This window comes from Nicotiana attenuata, chromosome 2 (assembly GCF_001879085.1).
Source record: "Nicotiana attenuata strain UT chromosome 2, NIATTr2, whole genome shotgun sequence".
Taxonomy (NCBI): domain Eukaryota; kingdom Viridiplantae; phylum Streptophyta; class Magnoliopsida; order Solanales; family Solanaceae; genus Nicotiana; species Nicotiana attenuata.
The window spans coordinates 73744078-73771531 of record NC_031990.1 but is presented as its reverse complement, the minus strand read 5'-3'; the positions used below and the strand labels follow the sequence as shown (position 1 = coordinate 73771531).

Sequence of the window (27454 nt, the reverse complement as noted above, 5' to 3'; positions counted from 1 at the left end):
TGAGAGTCAACATCACCACCACTACCTATCCCTTCTATTATTTACAATCCTCACAAGCAATTACCATTATCCCACAACCACCAATCACTATCGACAAACACCATCAGTAGCCACCACTATATACTGCCAATCACCGCTATCGTCATTATCCACCACAAGTATTAGCCGCCACCATCAACCACTACCTTAAGCCGCTATTGCGAACCACCATCACCAGTAGCTACTATCCATAAACCACCACCACTAACCAAAACTACCACGAACGATCAACCTAGTCGGCATGCACAACCACCATTAATTATCAAATTATTTTTTAAAAATATTTTGTTAATATGATATTATATTAATTATTTTTATTTAAATTTTATGTTTGTTAGTCTTTAAATAAAGATAAGTTTTATATATTCAGATGTTGAAAAAATAAATATCTTAATATTTACTATTCAAGTATTAAACAAATTTTTATATTCAAATGTGGAATCAGATTCAGATGTCTTAATATTAATGTACGTCTTAAAATTGAGATGTAATATTAAGATTCAGACGTTTTGATCATAATAAAAAACAAATAAACTCACATAATTTGTTTGTATTTAGTGAAGATCTTAATCTTAGTCACTCAAATTGCAATCATTAAATGCGTTTATTTTTTAGATATGAATCTTAATCATTCACATCTAGATCATTAAGTATGTTTATTTTTCTTATTTGCAATTTCTTAATGAGATTAACTAGATCTGTATGATTAAAAAGTCTTAAATATCATTAATATGTTATCATCTACTTTCACCATTAACCGCCGCTAGCACTCACCGTTATTAACTATTATCACCCACTTTCCTCACCTATAATTACCCACCACCGCCAATCATCATAGTCAACAATTACCACCACTAGCCACCATTTACGGTCAACACCACTAACTATAATTATTGTACAATCACGAATCATTATCGACGATCATCATCATCATCACACATCTCTATATATTGCCAACCACATATATTATTCACCACTACTATTAGCTATTACTATCATTCGCATCAATTATTAACTGCCACCACCAATTACTACCATCAATCATCGTATTAATCATTATTGTCAGTCATCCCATCACTATCACTTACTACCCATAATCACCACTATCAACCAACACCATCATTAATCACCACGCTAGTCGGCACCCAAAATCACTATCGTTAGCTATCACCATCAGCAACTATCATATTTGTTGATATAGTTTAGATTAATTAGCATTTTCTTCGTTTTATATTTATTAATCTTTAAATAAGATAAGCTTTATACATTCAGTTGTTAAAAAAATGAACAGTCTTAATTATTTAGTATTCGGATCTTAATACACATTTTGATATTATATTTTGATCTTAATACACATCTTAATAGGCAAAATACATAGATGCTACCTAACCTATGGACCAAATCCCTCTTACACACTTTGTGACAGCGAAAATTATGTTACACACTCAATTTTTCAAAAGTGTGTCCATGATACACCACTTTTGTAGTTGACTAGTTTCACAAAATATGTCTATGTCACGCACCAATGGAGTTGCTACACGTGTCCTTAACATAAAAAAATACTTAGATTTACAAATCTACCCTCGTCTCTTTCCTTCTTAGGTTTCTGGACGTTTTTTAGGATTCAACTTTCTTTTAGTTGCTTTTTTTTTTTCAAAGCCACCCTAATCTATTTCAATTCATTCCAAACATCAGATTTAGCTTCGTGCAAGTGTTTTCATCAAGGACCTTGAACACCCACTTGAATTTGAACATGAAATTTCAAATGTAATTCCGACTTCAACCTTCGAAGCTTAGCCGGCAATGGTGATTTAAACATTATTCCACCCAAATCTCATCCCAAACACTTATTACAATTCAATTTTCGATCTCACAACACCACACTTTTTTTTTAAAAAAAATTTGTTGATTTTAAAAAAAAATATTGATCTTAATGTAATAGACTTGAGGTGGGTTCCATTATTCGAGCCACAGATAAAATTCAATTTCGAACTCGAATTTGTAGTTGGCATCAATGGATAATAATTGTTTGGGTTGAATTTTGAAAGCAACTGCTGATTTCAAAAGACTTCAATGGTGAGCAGAATGCAAAAATAATTACTGAGTTTGATGCGAATATGAGATTTAAAACTTATGTGGACTGTTTGCTGTTTGGAATTGATTAAGAACTAATCCTTGAACATAAAAACATTTGAAATTAGTGATTTCAAGAGGAGTTATGAACTTCCATGGTTGAGTTCTTATGACTTCAAAACTGAGTTAAAGTTTTAAGTTTTTTTTATTTTTCTTTTAAAAATTTTGGAGTTCACTCGCCCTTTGTCTATGTATAACATGCGAGTGTCAGTTAAGCAAAGTGGTGTGTTTGAAAGGTTGAGTGTGTAAAATAATTTTTGCCGTCAGAAAGTGTGTAACATAGATTTGGTCTATAGTTCAGGTGGTAACTTATGTATTGTGCACATCTTAATATTCATATGTATAATCAGATTCAGACGTCTTAATCTTAATAGACATTATAATATTTAGATGTGTATTTAAATTCACGTGCGTTGATCTTAATAAAAAGGATGCTAAATATCATTAAGATGTTATCATTTACTTTCACCGCTAACTACCAGCACCACCCATCACCCTCCTCAACTGCGACCACCACCAATCACCACAATCAGCAGTCGTCATCACTAGCTGGCCATTGGTTACAATCATCACAACTAATCACTATGACCACAACACTACCAACCACTACTAACAATCACCATCATGAGTCGCCATTATATATTGCTAATTGTCGATATAATCACCATCACTATTAACAATCACCATCATCCACCACAAGTATTGGCAGTCGCCAACAACTACCACCATTAATTACTATTATCAGCCGCCATCATCACCTAGCTACTACCCGTAACTATCACCTTCAACCAAAATCACTACCATCAATTAAAACTACCACCAACTATCATTTTACAAAAAATATTTATAGTATTATATAAAATAAAGATAATTTTATACGTTCAGATATTAAAAAATCAATGGTCTTAATTTTTACTGATCAGATCGTAATACACATTTTAATATTTAGATGTGTATTCAGATTCAGACGTTCTAATCTTAATACACATCTTACTTCTTAGATATGTATTTAGATTCAAACGTCTTAATCTTAATAAAAATAAATGAAACTTTAGTCTCTCTACTTAGTTTCCATCCAAATAAAGAATTTATTCTTATTTCACTTGTGTAAAAGAAAATATGAACAAAATTTCAAGTCAAATATGACCATTCAACTTATCGCAATTTAAACTGAAGAAATATATTTGTATTTGGGTTATGCTAAACTATATAAACTTATCATAGTTATATGATAAAATGAGAAGAAAAAGTATACATTAGTAAATCATGGTTAAGTCTAAGGTTAATGTGCAAACGAATTTACTTGCATTTAAAAGTTATTGTCATCCAAATTGTAATGTGGCCATCTTTCCTAACTCTCAATTAATAATGCGGTAAAAATAGTTTCTAAATAGATTTAAGTGATATACATTGTTAGCTTAAAAAATATATTTTCGCTATTCGAATAGTTTAACCTACTATAGAAGATTAATTATTATTTTTATTAATTAATACTTAAGTAGAAATTTATTTTTAATTATTTTATTAGTGATTTAATTATATAAATAATTTTTTTTTATGCCGTATATAAGCTTAAGTCCTTTCTAAATAGCATCATTATGTATAATTTGAAGTAAAGAAGCCATAATTTACAAACTATTCAGAAAATGAAAATTATTTTCTGCCACTGGCGCCAGACTAGTCTTTCCCAGTAAACATGCAATGTTGAACTCCTCTGTCATGCGAAAAGCTTCTCTTCAATTCCCCCTTTAGAAAACAACAGATAAACCACAATTTCACAATTACTTACCAGATATTTCCAGATCCACAAATGAATGAATCAGTTGCAGGTGAAGAGAGATGTAACAACAGCAATGGAAGAAGAACTGCGGTTGAAAAGGAGAAGACGAAGATGAGAGAGCGTCAGAGAAGAGCTATTACGACTAAGATCTTCAACGGCCTCCGTAAACACGGCGGTTACCGCCTCTCCCCTCGTTCCGACATCAACCAAGTCCTCCGCCACCTGGCCTCTGAAGCTGGTTGGATTGTTGACCCTGATGGCACCACCTACCGCTCTTCCTCTTCCACGGTCTCTGTTTCCTCTTGCTTTTCCATTTTTCACTTTTATCTTTTGGATTTAACTCATCCATAATTAAAGTTGTTCTCATTTTTTACATCAGAATAACAATTCGTGTCCACATTGTGGTGTTGGAGGGAAATACAATGCAGCTACGCCAACTAGCAGCACCGTAGGACCCACAAGCGGCGGCGGCGGAGAATGTTCAACTACCGCATCTCCGTTTCGCGCCACCGCAAACGGCGGAGATACGTTGACAACTTATAGTAGGACGCCGACAACTCATCTCTTCGACTCTAGCTTTTCACTTTCCGGCGGCGTCTCTACCAGTGCTCTGCTGTCTTCTTCCTCTTCTGATACTCTTCTCTCCATCTACATGTCCGGCGCAGGAGGCGGTGCAGCTGGTGGAGGAATAAGTGGGCTCTACCACCCTTCCTCCGCCGCCTCTGCCACCGTGCACCACCAAGAACAGCCGTCGTACTTGCTGCAGGAAGTCAGAGCTTCAAATCAGAATACTCCGGTGGGGTCACCTCCGTAAAGCACTTGACTAAGGTTTGGCGGCGCCGTACGCTTCACTCTATTCACAAAGACTTGCCCGTACCGGCTATTAGAAATAATTCTAACTTTAAACTATTCATTTTATCAGAAATCTTTATAATTACATAAATGTTATGGCCACACAAAGCTTTTACCTCTTAAGCTTTTAAGACTGTATAGTTTCAAATATTTTTTTTTTAAATTTTATGCCGGGTCAAACTAACTCATCTAAATTGAAATGGAGGAAATACTGTATAACTTTGAAGTGATTACTATTTTGTTGCTTAGCTTTGTTTACCTCGAAAAAAGTAAGTAACAATTAAAGACAATTTGTGGTTTTAAAGATACGTGATATATTCTAATACTAGTGATTAGATAAGTAATATTAAGCTTAAATAAGAAAAAATGATGAACCAAATCAATGTTATTGAAGCAATATGGGCCTCGAGCTTGGTTGTCCCAGGGACCTCGAGGTCAGTTAAGAACAATAAAGTATGAACAATGAAGTAAAGACAAATAAGCTGAAGAATAATTGTTGAGCACGTTAAACAAGATAGGCAGAGCAGAATGTTCTATTGTAGAGAATAATATGAGATAATCTTACAAAATGATTGGGGTTCCCTTTATATAGGAGGAGGAAACCCCAATATAGTACATTTCTAATTGTAGTAAAGAATTCTATTGGTACAGGTATATAACAGCCTAGTACGGACCCGTACCATTTCGTACAAATCTTATCCTTTAATTTATCCCCTGGTCCACGTGTCCTTGAGAAATTCTCGTTTTTTCTTGATTGACTTCGAGATTGTGCTGCCCTTGATGCAGGTCGTGTCAGGCCTTCGATCACCTTCCTCGAGGTATGTGTCCCTCGACCGGATCTGACTTCCATTTCGAGTTGCCCGGACTTGGACTCATAACCCAATTTAAGACCTCAAAATCGGGCTCCCTGATTTTGACCGTATACAGATAGTCCCCGCGTTTCTTATAATGAAATGATGAGAAACGATTTGTATTCCCGAAGTCCTCAATGATGACGTCATCCTCGTGATGCACGCGTTCGAAACGTCCCGTCGGTCCGCTTTCCCAAAAACATTGAATGCATGTCAGCATTGGTCGGCCACTAAAACCGCCGAACCGTCATCGCCCGTTTATAAATATGAGGCGATCCCTCCAAGTGAAGAACTTTACTCTTACTTCTTCCCTTTGCCACCTTTATCTCTTTCTTCTATCACTTATTTCCTCCGCCTCTTCAAACGTTAGAAAAACACCAAGCTCTTGCCTGAAAACACCACATCCCTGTGCACCCGTAATACTTAGCTTATAACTATGGCAAAAACTTCCAAGACGGTCCCCAAAAAGGATAAAGCATCATCTTCCTCTGCCTCCCAGTCAGCCAAACCGGTGGTGCCGCCAACACTTGAAGAAATCACCCCGGGTGATTGCATTATCATGAAGGACTTCGGTATCGAGAATCCTCCAGATGTCGAGGGTCGATGCGAGCACGTATCCCGATACATTAGCCTGATAACTAAGCAACTCATCAAGGAAGTAAAGGAGGATTGCCGGTGGGGAGACAAGGTCGAGGTGCAGATCCCGAGGCCTGATGAAAGCATAACTACCCACAAGGAGGGATTTTTGAGTGTTTACACTTATCCCTTCACACAAGGCCCCCTCAATCCGGTGGTGATCGGCTTCTGCAAGACATACGAAGTCACCCTCGGTCAAATCCACCCTTCGTTCTGGCGCATCGTGATCATGCTGCGGTTTTTCTCTGAGAAGGCCGAGGATTTGGAATTCACCCTCAGCCACCTAGTCTGGTTGTATCAGCCCCAGTTATTCCGAGGGCTCATCAAGCTGCAGCGTCGAACCACGAAGTCCTTCTTCGCCAGCACCGATGAAACCAAAGATCGGGGTTGGATGAGCCGATTTGTTAGAGTCAGGACTTCGGACATCACCCCCGAAGAAAAAATGCCGTTCCCGGAGAGGTGGAACTTTAACCATAAGTGGAGTCCGTATTTTTTGTATCTATTCATGTTCTTTCATTTTCCATAACTCTCTTATCTTTCTTTCGGCAGCTGATGCTTGGGCGCCCCTAGCGGTGCCCAACCTCGAGGATTGGGTCAGAAAATTAGCTTCCACTTCTTCCTACGACAAGCGTAAGTGGCGTGAATTGGCGAAGGGCCAGTGGGAGGCCAAGAACCACGGTGAGTGCCTTTCTATAGTTTCAACATTTTTCATACATTTTGGTGGCGTTATTACTTACTCACGCTTTCCCATGCAGGTCTTGGAGATGCGTCCGAGATGAGGCTGGCCCCGCCTGGGAAAAAAACCAAGTCTTCAAATCCAAAGCTCGAGAAGGACAACAAAAGAAAAAGGGTCTCGAAACCTGAAGACCCTCAGAACAAGAAAATCCTTGCCCGAAGGCTGCGGAAAAGGTATGCTCAAACAGGCACAGGCTCGGCCCAAGACCTCCTGAATGATGAAGAGAATGATGAAGAAGGGTCGGCTTTGGTGACTCGAGCTACGAAAAAAGTCGAGGTCGCCGAGCGAACAGGACACATCATCCTGTGGTGAGGATGCCCCGAAAGGAGAAACGGGCAAGGCCCCTGCATCTCCGGGGGTAGAGATTGACCCTCTACCTTCAACAACTATACCGGAGGGAGTAAATGCCGAGACCCCCAATCATAATGAGAACGCCCCGAGCGAGGAGCTCGGGGCTGCGACAACGGGTCACTCCCTTTCGTTGCCAACTTATTCTGAGGGGGAAAACGAAGAAGCCAACGCTATGCCGAAGCCCGACCCAAATAAGGTTATCGAAGATGATCCTTTTCAGGGTTTCTATGCTGGGATCGAGGACGCCAACGACTTTAATGATGCATCCTCCCTCTTCGAAGAGGCTCAACGTCTCCTTATCCAGGTAAGGACCTGCCCTTTCTATTGCAAGTTTTTCTCCCATTGTCTTCTTTCGACTGATATGTTTCCGTTTAATGCATAGGCCGTTGCAAAGTTTAGAACCGAGCTGAATCAATGCGAGGCCGAGCTCAAGAAGGTTTCAGGCGAAGAGAAGGCCTTGAGGCTCCTCTTTAGTCAGAGAGAAGAGGAGCTTAAGGATCTCCGAACAGCATTGGCTAAAGCTCAAAAAAGCGAGTCCGAGCTAGACGAGTAGGTAACAACGATTTTAACAAAGTTCGGCCTTCTTGGCCCTACTTTGGAGGCTAACACTTTGATATCTCAGCTACAGCAAAAGCTTGAGATGATTGGGTAGCTCCGAGGCGAGGTAGATCGAGTTCGAGCTGATTGCCAATAGTGGAAGAAGAACATGGATCAACTTGCTGCCGAAAAGGAAGATGTTAAGGCCTAACTGGCCTCGGCTGAAGCTCAGATCCGAGGTGCTGAAGTGAAGAGCTTGGCTCAGGCCAGGGAAGTCGAGGGGCTGGAAGCCGAACTGGTTAAAGCCCGGACCGAAGCTGCACAGGCTAAGGCTGAAGCTGCTTAAGCTAAGGCCGAAGCTAAGAAGACTAAGGTTGCGGCTGATAAATCCATTGCTATATATATGAGAGAAGCCGCAGACGTTCAATCTGAGTTGAGGGAGGCCTCCAAGCGGGCAAGACGGAGCAATGAATTGGCTAAGTGTCGAGCCTGGAGGGAGACTCTCGAGGAAATCCATGCTCGGGGGTTCGACCTTGCCGAGGAGATAGCCGAAGCACAGGCGCGGGAAACCGATGCTAGGTTTCTTGTCTCCTACAATGATGAGGACGTGGTGAGCGGCTCCGGGGATGGGGAAAGTAAGGAAGATGCTCCTGAAGGGGAAGAGGCTCCTGAAGATAAAGTCTTTGAAGACGAAGACGGCACTCCCAAGGACGTGGCCCCGAAAATAGACTAGGTTCCTTTTTGTACAAGGGCCCCTTTGTGGGCGTTGTAATATGTTTTGTAAATTTCCTGAATGAATATAAAGTAGATTTTGCTCTGTCCTTGATATGTGTTGACTTCTATTTTGTCTCCGTTTATGAAAAATTCCGTCGATTCAAATGCTAAGTTCGGGTATCAGTTTAGACTCGTAATAAGCCCTTAGGCTTTTATTGCCCAAGATCATACCCCTTAAGGTTTTAGATGATCCCCGAGTCGAACTGAAAATCAGTTTAATGCGAGCTCGGGGTAAAGGGGCCTTTTGGGTCCGAGTTGAACGAGAATGAGGTCTCGGATTCCCATAAGCCTTTGGCCCTATATTTCTTTTTAAGCTGGCCCTTAGGCTCTTTTTTTAGAATTGGCCCTTAGGCAATTTTTCCCTCGTTTCGGCTAAAAGACTTATTGAAATTTTAGTTATGCCTTAGCATGTGTTTTTGTACCCGTTGGGTCTTTCGAAGGTTCGACGTATCAGAACCTTATTAGACATTTCGTTTATGTAGACATAATCGGACACCTCTGAAGGGTTTTCCGAAGGCTGGTGTTATCGAAGCCTTTGGATTATTCGAGAGCTAATTTATCGAAGCCCATGGATTTTTCGGGGGCCAAATTTATCGAGGCCCCTTATATTTTGCTTTTGCCGGGGGTAGCCTGACTTAACCGGTTTTTCAATGTTTGAAGGCCTTTAATTTTATAGCGAAAATCGGACGTCTCCGAATCGCATTATTTTGGCCGTAGCCTTTTTGTGACCATAGTCTTTAGTATGGTCGTAGCCTTCGGGTTTGTCACTTGGACTTGTTTTCCGATAATTTTCCGAACCTGTTCGAAAAGTTAGTCCCCGAGTAAATTGGCCTTGGCCTTCGTTTCGAGGGGGTGCCTCTTTGAGGTCTTATGAATTCGAATTTTTGATGATTCAGATGTATTGACTATCAGTGACAGTCCCCGGGTATTTCGGGGTACTTTGGCCCTTGAGCCGCTTCCCGTAGGATTGTAAGTGTAGAGCTCGTATGATATACAAAGTGTTTTTGATGTAACCAGAATGCTTCTTTAAATAGTTGATACATGCGTACATGTTTTGCGTCGGGGCTCGACTATTCTATATGGACACGTTTCATTCGACCGTTTGGCCCATTACAAAGTTCTCCTATCGAGGCCCTCTTAGGCGTGAAACATCTTTCTCAAAAATATAATCTCCGAGGTGATGCCCCCCAGTATTCGAGGTTGATCGAAAAGAAGCCTTGAATACTTGTTGGAAGTTCCTTAGGTAGCATATGGGTGTTGCCTCATTAAAAACCTTATCGGTAAAACCCATTTGGGCTAAACCCGATCTAAGGAAAAAAGAGTGCAACGCATGCTTTCAAACCCGAGGCCTTCGAGCTGCAGGATGACTCAATGTCTCTAGTCGAACGTCTGCAAGGAGTTAGTTTTAAATACGAAATGGGAAAGGGGAGAGGGCCATATCTCAGCAGTAATATCGCTGGGGCATCGATACATTCCAATTGTTTGGTAGTTGCTCGCCTTCCATTGTGCTAAGTTTGTATGATCCTTTCCCTATGACTCCGAGGACACGGTACGGTCCTTCCCAATTGGGACCTAGCTTCCCTTCGTTTGGGTCTCGAGTATTGAGAGTGACTTTCCTTAGGACTAAGTCCCGGACTTTGAAATATCGAAGGTTCGTCCTTCTGTTGTAATAGTTTTCGATCCTTTGTTTCTGCGCGGCCATTCGTATTAAAGCGGCATCACGCTTTTCATCGAGTAGTTCGAGAGAAGCATTCATAGCTTCGTGATTTGAGTCCTCGGTGGCATGCTGAAACCTGATGCTAGGTTCCCCGACTTCTACTAGGATCAATGTTTTGGATCTGTATACCAATGAAAATAGGGTCTCCCCAGTGCTCGACTTCGAAGTTGTTCGATATGTCCATAGCACCTCGGGCAATACTTCTCTCCATTTCCGCTTTGCATCATCTAACCTTTTCTTCAAGTTTCGAATGATGGTTTTGTTTGTGGAATCGTCCTGCACTTGGGTGATAAGGTGCTGATAGGATCCTTTTGATTTTATGGTCCTCGAGGAATTTGGTCACTTTGCTGCCGATAAACTGTTTACCATTGTCACATGTTATTTCTGCGGGTATCCCGAATCGACATATGATGTGGTCCCATATGAAGTTGATGACTTCTTTTTCTCTCACCTTCTGGAAGGTCTGCGCTTCAACCCATTTTGAGAAGTAATCAGTCATAAATAAAATAAATCTAGCTTTACCTGGCGCCGTGGGTAGGGAGCCGATGATGTCCATTCCCCATTTCATGAATGGCCACGGGGATAGGACCGAGTGGAGCTGTTCACCGGGTTGATGGATTATTGGTGCAAATCTCTGGCATTTGTCACACTTCCAAAAGAACTCCTTGGTATCCTTTTCCATGCTATCTCAATAATATCCCGCTCTGATCACCTTGCAAACCAGAGAATCTGCACCGGAATGGTTCCCATAGGTGCCCTCGTGGATTTCCCAGTAGATAATCGATGTCCCCGGGTCCTAAACATACTGCCAGTGGTCCATTGAAGGTTCTTCTGTACAACGTTCCACTTTTATCGAGTGAGAATCGAGCTGCTTTGGCTCGAAGTGTTCTTGACTCTTTTGGGTCCGCTGGGAGCTTCCCATGCTTCAAGTAATCGACGTACTTATTCCTCCAATCCCACGTTAAACTTGTTGAATTAATATCTACATGACCTTCTTCGACCATCGACTTTGATAGCTGGACGACAGCCCCCGGGATTATATCGTCTTCTTCGACCGATGACCCCAAGTTTGCAAGTGCGTCAGCCTCGCTATTCTGTTCTCGAGGTACATAGTCCAGTGTCCACTCCTTGAAGCGTTGCAATGTCATTTGAAGTTTGTCTAAGTACCTTTGCATTCGATCGTCTCGAACCTCGAAGCTTCCGTTTACATGATTTACTACCAAAAGGGAATCACACTTTGCCGATGACCTCCGCTCCAAGGCCCTTGGCTAGTTCAAGACCTGCAATCATGGCTTCGTACTCGGCCTCATTGTTAGTCAATTTAGAAGTTTTGATAGATTGTCTAATAACACTGCCCGTAGGCGGTTTCAAAACGATGTCGAGCCTGGATCCTTTCACATTCGAGGCACCGTCTGTGAAGAGGGTCCAAACCCACGAAGTCTGCCAAAATTTGAGACATGATAGCCGTTCGAGGCTGATATTCGATATCATATCCTCCAAGTTCGATGGCCCATTTGGCCAATTTGCCCGATAATTCGGGCTTATGCAAGATATTTTGAAGCGGGTATGTAGCCAGCACACATATATGATGGCATTGAAAATATGGTTTTAATTTCCTAGATGCGCTTATTAATGCAAGAGCTAATTTTTCCAAATGTGGGTATCTGGTTTCTGCATCTCCTAGGGTCTGACTCACATAATAGACAGGAAATTGCGTACCTTGCTCTTCTCGAACCAACACGCCACTTACCGCTACCTTGGACACGGACAGATACAAGTAGAGTATTTCGTCCTCCTTTGGAGTATGGAGCAGGGGTGGGCTCGAGAGATATCATTTTAATTCTTCCAAGGCTTGCTGGCACTCTGGGTCCATGCAAAGTTGTTCTTCTTTTTGAGTAGGGAAAATAAGTGATGGCTCCGATCTGATGACCTCGAGATAAATCGACCTAGGGCAACTATCCGTCCGGTCAGCCGCTGTACGGCTTTCACATTGTTTACCACGGTGATTTCCTCGATGGCCTTGATTTTATCGGGGTTGATCTCGATACCTCTGTTCGATACCATGAAGCCCAGGAACTTGCCCGAGCCGACTCCAAAAGCGCATTTCTCGGGGTTGAGCTTCATGTTGTATTTTCTAAGGATGTCGAATGTCACCTGCAAATGGGTCAAATGGTCCTCTGCGCGCATGGACTTAACTAGCATATCATCAATATAAACTTCCATGTATTTGCCTATTTGATGTTCGAACATCTTATTAACTAGACGTTGGTATGTGGCTCCTACATTTTTTAGCCCGAAGGGCATTACATTATAACAATACGTACCATACTTTGTGATGAATGAAGTTTTTTCCCTGTCCTTCGGGTTCATTTGAATTTGGTTGTATCCGTAGTAGGCATCGAGAAAGGTAAGGATCTCGTGGCCGGCCGTAGCATCGATCAAACGATTGATGTTGGGCAATCTTTCGGGCATGCTTTGTTCAAATCTTTTTAATCTACACACATTCTAAGTTTATTCCCCTTTTTAGGGACTACTACTACGTTAGCCAGCCATTCGGGATACTTTACTTCCCTGATGGATCCTATTTTGAGAAGTTTGGTTACCTCTTCTTTGATGAATGCATGCTTTGCCTCGGACTGTGGTCTCCTCTTTTGCTTCACCGGCTTAAATCTAGGATCGACACTTAGTCGATGGGTAGTTATCTCCGGTGGAATCCCTGTCATATCTAAGTAGGACCAAGCGAAGCAATCAATATTATCGATGAGAAACTGAATGAGTTTTTTCCTGAGTTCGGGAGTTAACCCCGTCCCCAGGTGTACCTTTCGTCTGGAAGACGCTCGACTAATATGACTTGCTCGAGTTCTTCGACCGTGGATTTCGTCGCATCTGATTCCTCAAGGGCAATGAAGGTTCGGGGATGAGGAAATCTTCTTCTTCGTCCCCAGCCACGTGTTCATCGAACACTTGTCCCTCGGGATCAACCGAGGGCACGGGCTGCTAATTGCTATTTGGCCACCTGCTCATCCTTCAATTTTTCTGACGTGGATGGTGCCGATACCGTGCAAAGTCGTGCATTGCAAATATCTCCTTAGCTGCATGTTGCTCTCCATATACTGTTTTCACGCCATCCTTCGTTGGGAACTTCATCATCTGATGAAGGGTCGATGGCACCGCCCTCATGCTGTGGATCCACGGCCTTCCAAGCAAAGCATTATACCTCATGTCACCTTCGATGACATGAAATTTGGTGTCTTGTATGGTTCCGGCCACGTTGACTGGGAGGATGATTTCTCCCTTTGTTGTTTCACTTGCCATGTTAAAGCCATTCAAGATCCGAGATGCCGGTATGATCTGATCGAGCAGCCCGAGCTGCTCCACGACCCTTGACCTGATTATATTTGCCGAACTACTTAGATCCACGAGAAAACGTTTAACTTGAACTTTATTTAAAAGGATAGAAATTACCAGTGCATCGTTGTGAGGTTGAGATAAAGCCTCGATGTCTTCCTCGTTGAATGTGAGGGTGTCTTCGGGTAGGTAATCGCGAGTCCGTTTTCCCTTGTGATGGATACTTTGGTACGTTTGAATATTGGTCCCTGTGGGACGTCAACTCCACCGATGATCATGTGAATGACACGTTGAGGTTCTTCAGGTTCATTCTTTCTGCCTGCATCCCTCTCCCTGAAGTGATTCTTAGCCCGGTCACTTAGGAATTCTCGAAGGTGGCCCTCATTAAATAACCTAGCCACTTCCTCCCTTAGTTGCCTGCAATCTTTCGTTCTATGACCATGCATGCCATGATACTTGCACATCAAGTTCGGGTTCCTTTGGGAGAGATTGGTCTGTATTGGCCTGGGCCACTTAATATCCTTGATTCTCCCAATAACCGAGAAGAACCCTGATGCATCTATGCTAAAATTGTACTCTGATAATCGGGGAGCCTCGGTGGGGTCGGCGTGTTTATCGAACCCGTTCTTGCTCATAAGTCCCCGAGAACCTTGACCTTGGTCACTTCTTCGATCGCTCCGAGAGGTATTGTAGCTCGGGCCGTTGTTTCTTCGATCCACATATGGTTGATACCGTTCTTTGCTGAATCTTGATCCCCGGTCTGTGTCCCTCAGGGGCTTGGCTGTGAACCTGTTAGGATGAACTGAATCCGAGGGGGCTCCCAACTGGTCATCCTTGACCCTAATTTTTGACTGATAGCGATTGTGCACATCCGACCACGTTACGGCTGGGTATTCAATCAAGTTCCGCTTTAGCTGTCGAGATGCAATAGAGCTTCTTTAATTCAAACCTTGCATAAAGGCCTGAACTGCGCAGTCATCGGAGACTGGTGGTGATTCCATTCTTTCCATTTGAAACCGGGACATGAACTCCCTCAGTATCTCGTCGTCTCTTTGTTTTATTTTGAAGACATCCGATTTTCTTGTGGCCACCTTTATGGCCTCGGCGTATGCTTTCACGAAGGCATCCGCCAACATAGCAAATGAGTCAATGGAGTTAAGAGCTAAGTTGTGATACTAGATCATAGATCCCTTTGATAGTGTTTCCCCGAACTTTTTCAACAATACTGACTCGATTTCGTCATCATTCAAGTCATTTCCTTTGATTCCACAAGTGTATGAAGTAATATGCTCATTAGGGTCAGTTGTTCCGTTATATTTCGGTATATCGGGCATGCGAAACTTCTTGGGAATGGCATCGGAGCCGCAGTTGGGGAGAAAGGTTTTTATATGAACTTTTTTGAATCTAGTCCTTTCAAAATTGGAGGTGCTCCTGGTATCTGGTCGACTCTTGAATTGTATGTCTCTACCTTTTTGTCATTTTCTTCAATTTTCTTTTCTCCGGACTCGATTCTTTTGGTCAGTTCTTCGAGCATTTTCATAATATCGGGATTAGTCCCCGAGCTACTTTCGTCGGGCCTTTCAGGCACAGGCTCCATATGCCGGGCGTCCACTGGTTCGGCGGTGTTTGGAGTTCTGTTTTGACTCTGAAGTTGGGCAATGGCCACTTGCTGAGCTTGCAGCATCTCGAATATCACTTGGAGGTTGACTCCCCCTTCTTCCATTCCTCACGTTTCCTAGCCTCCGGCTCGAGCTTCCCTGTGTGCATTCCTCACAGGGTCTGTGCCTGCGTCCGTGTTTAGAGAGTTGTACGAACTGATATTGACTGGCTCCACGTTTGGCACTCCCGTTTATGGGTGGTACACCAAGCCCTATACCGTTGTTTTCTCCGAGTCCCTCACTGTCATGAGCAGGTGCGTTTTGTGTGCTAGACATATTTTGGCCTGAAATCAAAAAATCTTTGGCAAGAAAAAGTGTGAAGAATAACGTGTGTTATCAGAAAACTAGCACTAAAATAATCACTATTATCTTTAGCCCCACGGTGGGCGTCAAACTGTTTACCTCGAAAAACGTAAGTAACAATTAAAGATAATTTGTGGTTTTAAAGATACATGATATATTCTAATACTAGTGATTAGATAAGTAATATTAAGCTTAAATAAGAAGAAATGATGAACCAAATCAATGTTGTTGAAGCAATAGGGGCCTCGAGCTTGGTTGTCCCAGGGACCTCGAGGTCAGTTAAGAACAATAAAGTATGAACAATGAAGTAAAGACAAATAAGCTGAAGAATAATTGTTGAGCACGTTAAACAAGAAAGGCAGAGCAGAATGTTCTATTGCAGAGAATAATATGAGATGATCTTACAAAATGATTGGGGTTCCCTTTATATAGGAGGAGAAAACCCCAATATAGTACATTCCTAATTGTAGTAAAGAATTCTATTGGTACAGGTGTATAACAGCCTAGTACGAACCCGTACCATTTCGTACAAATCTTATCTTTTAATTTATCCCCTGGTCCACGTGTCCTTGAGAAATTTCCGCCTTTTCTTGATTGACTTCGAGATTGTGCTGCCCTCGATGCAGGTCGTGTCAGGTCTTCGATCAGCTTCCTCGAGGTATGTGTCCCTCGATCGAATCTGACTTCCATTTCGAGTTGCCCGGACTCGGACTCATAACCCAATTTAGACCTCGAAATCGGGCTCCCTGATTTTGACCGTATACAAGCTTATTAATTTTCTCATTTGCTTTAGATAGGGGCAATGCAGTGTTAAGGTTATGGATTAAAAAATTTACTAAATATATACGCATGACATATTTTTAACACAATAAATCATATGTGTAACGACAGAATTTTAAATTCGAATCGTAAAGTTGAAATCTTAGATCTGTCACTGATTTTACAAATCGAAAAAGAGGAATTTACAATGATATAGTCAGAAAATATCAATAAATAGCTAAATATGTCCACCAACAACTTATATGTTATTCCATGTTTCAAATTGAAATTCTGTTTCATTTTATCACAATCAGTTTTATTAGATTTTATTACTGCTTATTAGACTGATCCTAGATTGTATTCTTTTTGAAATATAAATAATTATCTCATTTGAAAATGCAATTATATTTGTTAATTCTGTTGTTTAGATCACTCTGCTTGATTATGGAGAAATAGAATAGGAAGAAATCCTTTTCAGGAAGTAATAGTCTCTTTTGAAACAAGAAGATCCAAGCGACTTGAATGACCCACTTAATTAGACGTACGGCTAAATAGAGAAATTTTCATAAAGCATTATCTTTTAGTGGTAATTAGCTATATATAGATACCATTTGCTATATTACGGATTGTAAATACGTTTTCTGTTGTTATAAGATGTATTAGATGTATTTAAGCTACTGTATTCATGAATGCAGTAGCAAAAATAGGGGTGAATCAGGGAAGTCCAGCTAATCAGTTGTTGTATTCGAGTGTATTTGACTATATTCATGGCGTGAAACATGTGATTACAACTGGACATATTATTGTATTCGACTGTATTCACGACATGAAACAGGGGATTACACTATTTTTAAACGGGAAGTGAATCAATTAACATAATAGACTCCTAATATAACTCAACAAACTCAATTATAACACACAAATTTTGTATTTTCAGTTATAAAAAAGATTCTCAACCGAAAAATACCCCAAAAATATAGCAATCTTCAGAAAAATTATATAATACATCTGAATACATAAATTATATTAATTAAAAAAAAACATATGAATACATTCATGGTATATAGCGAGACAGTGAATACAATGAAATACATAGAATACAGCGGGATACATTGAAATACAATGAAAAAAAAGATAGTGAATACAATAAAATACATGGAATACAGCGAGATACATTGAATTACAATGGGGAAAAAAGACAATGAAATACATGAAAATACAGCGTGATACGTTGAAAATACATTGAAAAATAATAACAGAAAATCAAGTTGCTCAGCCCCAAATTCCGTCGTCTTTGTTCAAGAACAAACCCTAATTTCCGGCGAATCCGCCGTCGAGCAAAAACCTTGAATCTCACTGTTCCCACGCATCCTGTACAGTAGCCGAGCATAAATCATGGCAAGACGTAGCATATCGTTTGCGAGTCCATGCTGTCAACAACTCCTCGCTTCTCAATTGAATTGGGATGAAGTAAAAATGGATAGTATGAGATAGGGGAAGTTCTCTGTGGAGAGAACAAAGAGGGGTTTTGGTGCAGAGAGGGGGGGAGATTAGATAGAGTAGACGATAAGGTTTTGCACAAAATTGAGGGGAAAAGTCAGAGAAGTCTTCGTGGTATACCAAGCAAAATCACCGTTTGTGACTAATGGTAGGTGATGTGGGTGAGAGGAATTTTGAGATTGAGCATCGTGTTTTCAGGGAATGGGGGAAGAAAATGGCATGTATCAAAGTAGAGAGAGAAAGAAAATAGTGTAACTTAATAGTGTATTTAGTGGCTTAGGGGTAGGAGGTAACAACATTAGATATTTTGCTAGAAACATTAAAAGGTATCTATAGAATATAATTTTTTAAATGGTATTTATTTAAAATAAATAAGGTATTAACCTTTGGTATAGGAGGTAAAAATTCCTAAATAGTATAAGTGTTTAACAGGTGGGCGGGCCGGTCCAGGTTAAGAAAAAAGGTGACCGGCCGGTTTCCAATCCGGGCCGGTCGGTTTTCTCAAACCGAGTTTAACGGGTCCGGGTCCATCCGGGTAAAAAATGAACCGAAACGGTTACGGATCCAAGGGGTCGGGCCTGGCTTTTTTTTTTTTTTTTTTTTTTGTATTTTGTATAACTATCGTAATTTATATTTATATAAAGTAAAAATATAAAACAAAAAAACAATCTTATAAAAAGAGTGTTTGAATAAAAGGATGCAAAGGCTTTAAAATCTTTATATTTGAAATTTTGAATCTTTCATTAAGAATTTAAGATAATATTATACAATGAAGATGGAAAAAAAATTGCACTTATAATTTGCAAGTGTTTTTATTTATTACAAACTTACAAATTGAAGTTTACATTTAACAACAAGTAAATTAACGAAAAAAGAGTAAATTCAAAGGTTTTGCATTGCCTTGGAGGAAGTGCACCGAATTCGGCAATAAGCTAATAAATTGAACACTTTATGATTTCGCAACTCAAATGTTACCACGAAAAAACGTCAATTGTTCAAAGTTTGATCAATTGTTCAAACTTTAAATAATAAATAATAGGATAAATTAAATTCCAAAAAAAAATGAGTCAAATAGTTGATTGCACTTTAGGTGAAGAATGAGAGAATGATAATTGAGAATATGAGTTTGAGAAATGAGAGATGAGTGAAGAAATGAAGAAGAGGGGGGTGGGGGGGGGGGTGTATTTCTGGTTTTTCAAATGGCTAAATTAGTAATTGCTAAAAGTGTTATTTTTAAAAAAAAAATAGATTTATAGCCGTTGAACTGGTCCGGGCCAGACCGGTTATCCGGTTCAACAGTATTTTTCGTTGACCGGGTTTGACCGGTCCGGTTAACCGAATATTTTTTAAACGGATCAACCCCCCTAACCCAGCTCACCCGGCCCCCTAACTACCGGGTCGGGCCGGGTCACCACCAGTTTGGGCTGGTCCGGAAACGGGCCAACCCGGCCCGTTAAACCGGCTTAGTGAGACTTAAAAAATGTCAATTTTGCAAAGTCAGCTTTATTTGTTGAGGTTTTTTACAAGGTGCAAAAAACATAAGTAGGCAAATTTCAACAAAATTTAACGCAATCATAGCAGCACAACCTAATTGATAAAAAGCAACTAATTAATGTCGTTCCTTACTAAAAGCATAAAAAAACTGACCTATAATCTCGTTAAGAAAAGGATCTCTAACATTTGTCCTAAATTATCTCCCTTGAAAGACGTATCTAGTTCCGTATAATTTCATTCCAAGCATTCCCTTCCTAATTTTAACTCAAAACATTATCTTCCCCAATGATAAAATAGGTACTTTTCCTCTCTATTTATATTGGCAATGTTGTATAAACATCATTCAACCAAAAAAGGGAGGACTTTCTCATTAAAAAGCCCCAAAAAGGTATATCATTACATTAATATGTATATACATGGTGTTTCTAAAAAAAAAAAACTTTATACCAGGTATATGTAATATAATACTTTAATACTATTATAACATATATTGAATTATACTATGTATATTAAGACATTATTATACCTCTGATAATGAATTACACCAGGAATATATAATATTATACTTCATTAAAAATATAATATAATTGAGTTATACCATGTATATTAATACAATAGTATACACATAATTCCTCTAAGAAGTTATATCAAATATATATAATGAATAATTGAATGTGTAGTATTATTTTCATAATGACTAAGAATAAAATGAGTGTAACGGTTAAAGAAGAGAGAGAAATGTAATGAAAAATAAGAGAATATAACTGAATTCCTAATTTAAAATAGGAGAGAGAGAGGGGGGCGGGGGCAAATATCCCATTTGGTGTGTTTTGACTGCTCATTAATTATGTGCATAAGCTCTATCTGCCATTAGTGTAAAAAAAATTGCCATTTATGAAATAAACAAAGAGTGGTATTATTTTCTTAAATATTTTTTAGAAAGTGCTCGCCTGTGTATTTTTCCCCTTGAATTAAGAGAGTGAGTGATATGCAAAGGTCAAAATTATCAGTTAGGTCACAAATGTCCCATGCTCTTGGGAACTTGATTGAACCTTTTTTAGAGAAGGATGTAAATATATTACTCCCTCCCTCCCTTTTTTATTGACGATGTTAGCGTAACTAATAATACTTGACATAAAAGGCTTATCACTTTAAAAAATTATGATAAAATTAATTATTTTTAAAAGGAAACAATACTAATAAGGGTAAATTAGTCCAATTTTTTTTTCTAAATTTAGGGTGAACCTAGGCTACATTTGCATTGATCTTCCTGTAACATTCTACAGAAAATTCGCATGAATTTGGCGAAATTCAATGCTAAAACCATTACCTACAAATTTACTTGGCAAAAATTATCCGCAGGTAATAGTTCAAAATATAAATATAAAAAGAAATTGAAAAACACTTTAGAGTTCTCATAGGAAAATCTCTAAGTAAGTCTCTACAGTTCCCCTTAAATCTAATTGCCAAATTTGTTAAATATTTGACGAAGGTTAAAACTGCTCTTAAAAGACTATTTTAAACTAGGGTGTGCATTCGAATCGGTTTATCGATAAATCGAATAGATTATTTGTTATCGGTTTATCGATTTATCGATTTCGATTTCGAAATTTTCCTTATCGAGTTATCGATTTCAATTTCGATTTTGTCCTCTTCGGTTATCGGTTTATCGATAAACCGATAAGAAATACTAAAAAAAAAAAAAAAAATTTAATTTTTTTTTTTTTACCCTTATTCTATAATACCCTTTCCTTTACCCTAAGTCCCTATCCCTATTATTTCATCTATCACATTTAAGAAATGATCATATTTAAAGCTCAAGGGAATGAAGTTCAAATTAATGGAAAATAGAATTAGTCGTGATGATGTATTTTTTTTTTTATACCGTTGGAGTGTTGGTGGCATATATTTGATCCCTTACTTTAGTTTCTTTGCATGTGCTTGTTGACACAATTTTTATGTTATAAACGGTGTTCGTCTTATTTTAGCTTCTTTTGGTTCATATTAGTTAGGCGTGTTTATAGCGATATACTTTCCATGGGATCCCGCAAATTTTCTTATTGGTGTAATCGATAAGCCCCAAAAATCGATAAATCGAAATCGAAAAAATTGAAACCTTATTGAAACGATAACGATAAGCATATGTACAAATCGATAATCGATAAGTAATTATCGATAAGGGTCAAAATCGAATCGATAAATCGAATGCACACCCCTATTTTAAACTAAACCCAAACATAAGAGATCATTTTTGTTATTTTCACGCATTTAATTTTATGACACGGGTACACAGGTACTGTTGCTCCCAAACGCACACGCAAGTATACGCGGTCGACAAGTAATATAGGATTGTAAGTCCAGATATCGTACCCACAGGGACTTGTGATTAACTATAACCTAAATTAAACCCAAACAATTAATCTATTCAAGAGAATTCTAAAGTACGAATATTTAACTAAAGATAATCTAGAGTAGTAAACTAAGATATTAAAGAAAAAAGTTGGTAAATTATAGAGACGAATTCAATGTGAGTGAATATTCTAGAGCTATGGGTTAGCTAACAATCCCGTTGAGTTTTCTACCTAACTTGTCTAATTAATTTATCTAGTTTATTGATTGACGAGGTTAATATTGCTCGTAGCCTTCTCCCGAAGTACAACTCGCCTATTCAAGCTAACCTAACGCCTATATTCCTATGGAATTAGGATTAACAAGAACGCATTTATAATTCCCGTATAATAACCAAGCAAGGCGATTAGGTATATTCCTATCCTAACCGCAATCCCCCCCCCCCTCAGAGTTAAGATCTTGCTCTACTCAATCTTATATGCAATCTAGAATTCCCTCTCCCGAGTTCAATCCTAGATTCGTAGATAGTATTCAATTGGTGATCAAGCAATCAAATAATTAAGCGCAAGATTGAATAAATAAACCAATATGATAAAATAATAAGAACAATTCAAGCTTCAAACTACAACGTTCATGTAGCACCCAAAACTCTAGAACTAATAAACTATAAAATTAAAGGAAGAGAAGAGAAGAAAAACTAGTTGAAAGCCTCCTCCAAGGGTGGTGTGTGTTCCCCCACGTGAAACTCCCTTCAAAGTATGTTAGATATCACCAAAGTGGCGTCCTCTCTTCAAAAATAGGTTTAGTCTTGCTTTTATACGTGTTGGGTAGGTCTAGGGCCGAAATAAACTTGTCCCGCGCGAAATAGGACACATTTCACGTCACCGGCGCCCAGCCCAGCGCCAGGCGCCCTCCATAGCGCTCAAATATTTGTGCATACTATTTTTGGCGCCACAGGTGGCGCCAGGCGCTGCCTGTGGCGCCCAAATTCGCACCTTGCCCGGTTTCGTTCGTTTTGGCTCAAATCTTGCGCGTTTGGCCCCGTTCCATTTGGAATTTGAAAAAACGTAAAACATAAAAGTTGTATCCCTTTGAGTTAGCTTTCCAACCATATATTGCGGGGACCAAATGGAGTTCTGAGCAAAACGTTATGTATATTTTTCTAGACAGTGCGCAATATGCCTACTCGAGTCTTCATTTGTTCTTAACTATCAAAGTTGACCCCTGACACGATCCCGGCTTAATTCCTTGGGCTTTTACTCAGACTTCAAAGCTCCAAATCACTTGAATTAATTCCATAACATCTATATAGCTCGGAATCACTCCTACAAGGCATAAAACACACAGTTAGTGCAAGACGCTAGCGATTAAAGCGCAAACTCAACCAAAGTGCAGTAAATTTGAGTGTAATAATCGACTAAAATAAGTAATTATAGCCTATCATCAACACCCCACACTTAAACGTTGCTTGTCCTCGAGCAATGGGACTATCTAATAAACCCCCCAACTACGTACAAGTATCAATTATAGAGGAGTACTTTATCTTTTACCCACACACTATACCCTAGACTATGATCAGTACCGGCACACAAGCATGAACACACAAAATTCACATTGTTCCCGTCTAAGCATGCCCAAGTATAATATTTCACTTCAATCAATTCCAACAACCTATTTGTCACTGATTAGGTCGCAACGGACCCAACCTTTGGAAGAGTGGGCGCTAATACTTTTACCCAATAGTGGTATCGGGGTCAATTTCCAAGGGAGCTAGGAAGGGAGTTGGATATTTGTTTAGCCTAGAAATGCGAGTTTGCTTCTAATTGATCTTCTATCATTTTTGGGTTTTTGTGATTATCAACTACAATTTAACAACTACTAATTATAACTAAATTATACTAAGATATTAAGTCTAGGTTGTATGCAAGATAGAGAAAGGCACTAGGGTCGTGTCATTTACCTAGGTGGTCAACTAACGGGTAGAGATTCCTAATACGAGAATGATGATTATGGGGCTTATGATATCACCGTTGCACGATAGCACTCACTCTCACACCTCTCGGTGAAAGAATGATTTTGCCCAATTGACTCTCTCGAGACCAATTGGGTAGGTTAACAAACCAAGCAACTTAGGGTTCAAGTTGGGTAATTACTCTCTCGAGGTCTTACCCGTTAATTTGGACTACCATTCTCATGGGTCCATCCCAATTCCTTGTTGGGTTAATTTTGGAGTCATAGACACTCTTTCTCAAGAAGAGTCAAGACCCACTAAGCTAGACTTAGTGTTTGCAACCACCAAATCCAAGTGAAAACATAAAATTAACCCCAAATATCAAACACCCAACATCATTCAAGCATTAAACAATCACACCCATTAATTACCCACACTAGGGTTGAGCCACAACCCTAGCTAATGGGTTTAGCTAGCCATAATAACAACAGAAATTGAAGAAGAAATAGATAAAATGAACATATTAATTAACTAGAATGTTAATCTACAATAATCCACGTTAAAACAAGATGAAAATGCCCAAAATAGGCTAAAACTTTTGTCTCACGAGTGCAGCTGCTCTCTAGTATCGAATTCGTACCCTAAAATGGCAAATATTCTATTTATACTAAGTTAAGAAAAACCGGACAAAAATACCCCTGCGGGGTCCGTGCGGTCCGCACGAAGTTGACACGCGGCCGCACTGGGTTGCTTGACTTCTGAGACTTGCCTTCTGAAGATGTTGACGCGGACCGCACAATGATGGAGTGCGGCCGCATGATGACTGGCGCGGACCGCGTGAACTTGTAGTGTGGCCGCATGAGTGGCTTGTGATGGTCTCTGGACTTTTGTGGTGCGGACCGCGTGAGCTTGTAGTGCGGCCGCATTGGCTGGGCGCGGACCGCGTGAGCTTGTAGTGCGGCCGCGCCGCTTGCAATTGAGAATGCCAACTCTCTGAACTCCTATGGTGCGGCCGCATGACATGATGGTGCGGTCCGCACCAAGTTCTGAATATCCTTGCTTTCATGATTTTTGACACTTGAGCAGGTTTCACTCCGTTTCGAGCCGATTTTTGACTTTTGTCATCTTGTTGCTCAAACCTGCAATCAAGCACAACTTATAAGCATTCTGGGTTTATTTTATGGCAAATCATACATAAAGCATAGGCAAGTATGGGCATAAAACGTGTTAAAATCACAGTTATCAACTCCCCCAAACTTAAACCTTTGCTTGTCCTCAAGCAAGTAAAACAAGACCCACCCCTCAAAGGGAAACATCCAAGTAATTCCAGCTTATCCTAAGGAAGCCTCATCACGCATCAATTGGGACTAACAATTGCCCTCAATACGAATGCATCATTAACACATTTTTAATCTTTTAAGAACTATGGATCAAATGTGACACGAGAGCATCAAGGGTTGACTCATTTCATCAAGGCGCTTTTCTCAAATACCTTGATCTTTGTGGGATCCAAACTCACACATCCTCAACTCTCCCTAAGCGAACCTCACTTTTTAGATTATTGACACACAACCCGAGGTTGATGGATTTTTGTTTTCACTCATTTCTCTCACAAAGAAGGTCATAAGTCCAGCTTTAGGTACCATATGCTTGCCCCTTATGTAAGTATCCACTAATGTAGACTTCCCTCAACTCAAGATCATATAGGGCTTTTGAGAAGTCTTTGTGAAGGCTTTTGGGTGAAGGTAGGATAAGTTTTTTGTTCATTTAGGTTCAATCTTCCCTTTAGCACTTCTTTTGATTCTTCATGGCATACTTTTCGACTCATTTGAGTGTTTCACTTCTTTCAATTTTTTTTTCAAGGGGTTAGAGAGACACATTGTCACTCTTTCTTTTGCACTTCAAACCTTTCTTCTTTTTCTACTTTTACACAACCTTTTTCACTTTGTTTTCTTTGAATCCCCTTTTCCGGTTCTTATTCACTTTTGCATTTCTTTTTGTCTTTTTCTCTTTTCATTGCCTTCCCTTTTCTTTTGCTTTTGTGCCTCTTTACCGCATTGAGTCCTTTCTTGCCTCAACCCCCCAAACTTAGGTATTTGCCATCGCTCAAAGGAAGATTTGGGTGCCAAGAGAGAGTCTCATTGAGAACGGGTATAGGCTTGTAGCTTTGGTTCATGAAAGAAGAAGGTTAAGGCTCAAAAGGGTTGAACTAGGGATCATTTCATTGGTAGGTTATGGAAATTGTTCAAATTTGGAAGTTCGGATCAAGGAGGGCCTATATTCACTTCTCAAGTCAAGTTTCACCTATGATTTCGCCTCAACAAACATTCAGGGCAAGTTCTAGACCATTGGCTTGGAACTTAGACTCATGATTCAAATTCTCACCACACACACACTCAGGGTTTGCTAAAGACATCGAGTTGAGAGCCCACAATGGCCTTAGTTCCAATTCAAGCGCACAATGGCCCCCACACGACCATATGATGATTGTTTGGTCAACACAAGAGTCTCAAGGCCACAATTTTTCACTATCCTAACACAACCTTATGTCTTTGACCATGGGATCAAAGGCAAATGTGTTAGGCCCAAGTGAAGCTTGCCTGAGGTCCTCTTAACTACAAAATTTGAAAATCAAAAGAAGAAAAATCAAAAACGGACTCAAACCCTTAAGAAGGTTGTCACGCCATCTATCATTGGGAAGAGCCACCCGGTTCGCACAACACACTACCCTTGGAAAGAACCGTGGCATTAAGAAAACCAAAGGCTTATTGAAAACACTAAAACCGAAACAAAAGGCTACGAGCCTCACTACTAGGCTAAAAAAGACGAAAAATTTGAACGAAAATTTGAAAAACCGAATGAATATGTACAATGGGGAGTAGAATATACAACGGGATGAATATATACATAAGAGTCTAAAAGTAGCCAAAGTTAAAAGTTATATACAGGCCAACTATTTAAAAACCAAAAACAATCCAAAACATAGACTAGAACTGAAATAAATATATATAGTCATCCAATGTATCAGAGTCAAAATGGTAGGGCGTACCCCCACGAATAAAAGCTGGCAATGTCCCCAATGCCAACTACCTAGATAAGCTCAAAACATAGTAAAAGGATATAGAGAGGCTCCTCAAGCCTGGTCCACATGCATGGGGTCTCCTGTCGTCCCCTGATCCTCTATAGTAGCCGGGACCTCAGACTTGTCTCCGACCTGCTGCTCTAAAACTGGTGTGGGATCCTCCTGCTGGATCGGTGGCTCCTCTGGCACCTCACCGGAGGGAGTGCCCTGAATCTCAGCCAACTCAACGATGACTCCCTCAGTGTTGGGCAACTTCCTCTTCTTCCTCTTGGGCATGGGTGCCTGCTCCTGCTGTGGCTCAAGTACTGGGACTGCTGCTGGAGGGGCTGGGTCCCCGAATAACAAGTCTAACGGCATCTGATCCGCCATTAGCTTGTCCACATCTGCTCGTAGTACCTTTACTGACTCCTTTGATGCCCTGGACTTCCTCATTTTCTTGTGCTCACGAGCCAATTTCTCCAAGGCTGTGCTGTGTGCCCCAACCGCCGTAGTCAAGGCAGTCTGAGTCTCAAGTATCTTCTTCTGATTGGCCAGGAGCATCTGCAGTGTTTCCTCAATAGAGGGAGGAACCTGGATAGTGGCCGGGGCAGACTGGGCCTCAACT

The 27454-nt window shown here is 40.1% G+C and overlaps 1 protein-coding gene across 1 annotated transcript; it reads left to right on the top strand.

Annotated features, from left to right (window-relative positions):
• On the top strand, positions 3756 to 4901 carry LOC109223038 (BES1/BZR1 homolog protein 4-like). The gene is made up of 2 exons (XM_019387301.1): positions 3756 to 4240; positions 4332 to 4901. The coding sequence occupies exons 1-2, from the start codon at positions 3983 to 3985 to the stop codon at positions 4764 to 4766; spliced, it is 693 nt and encodes a 230-aa protein (XP_019242846.1). The 5' UTR covers positions 3756 to 3982; the 3' UTR covers positions 4767 to 4901.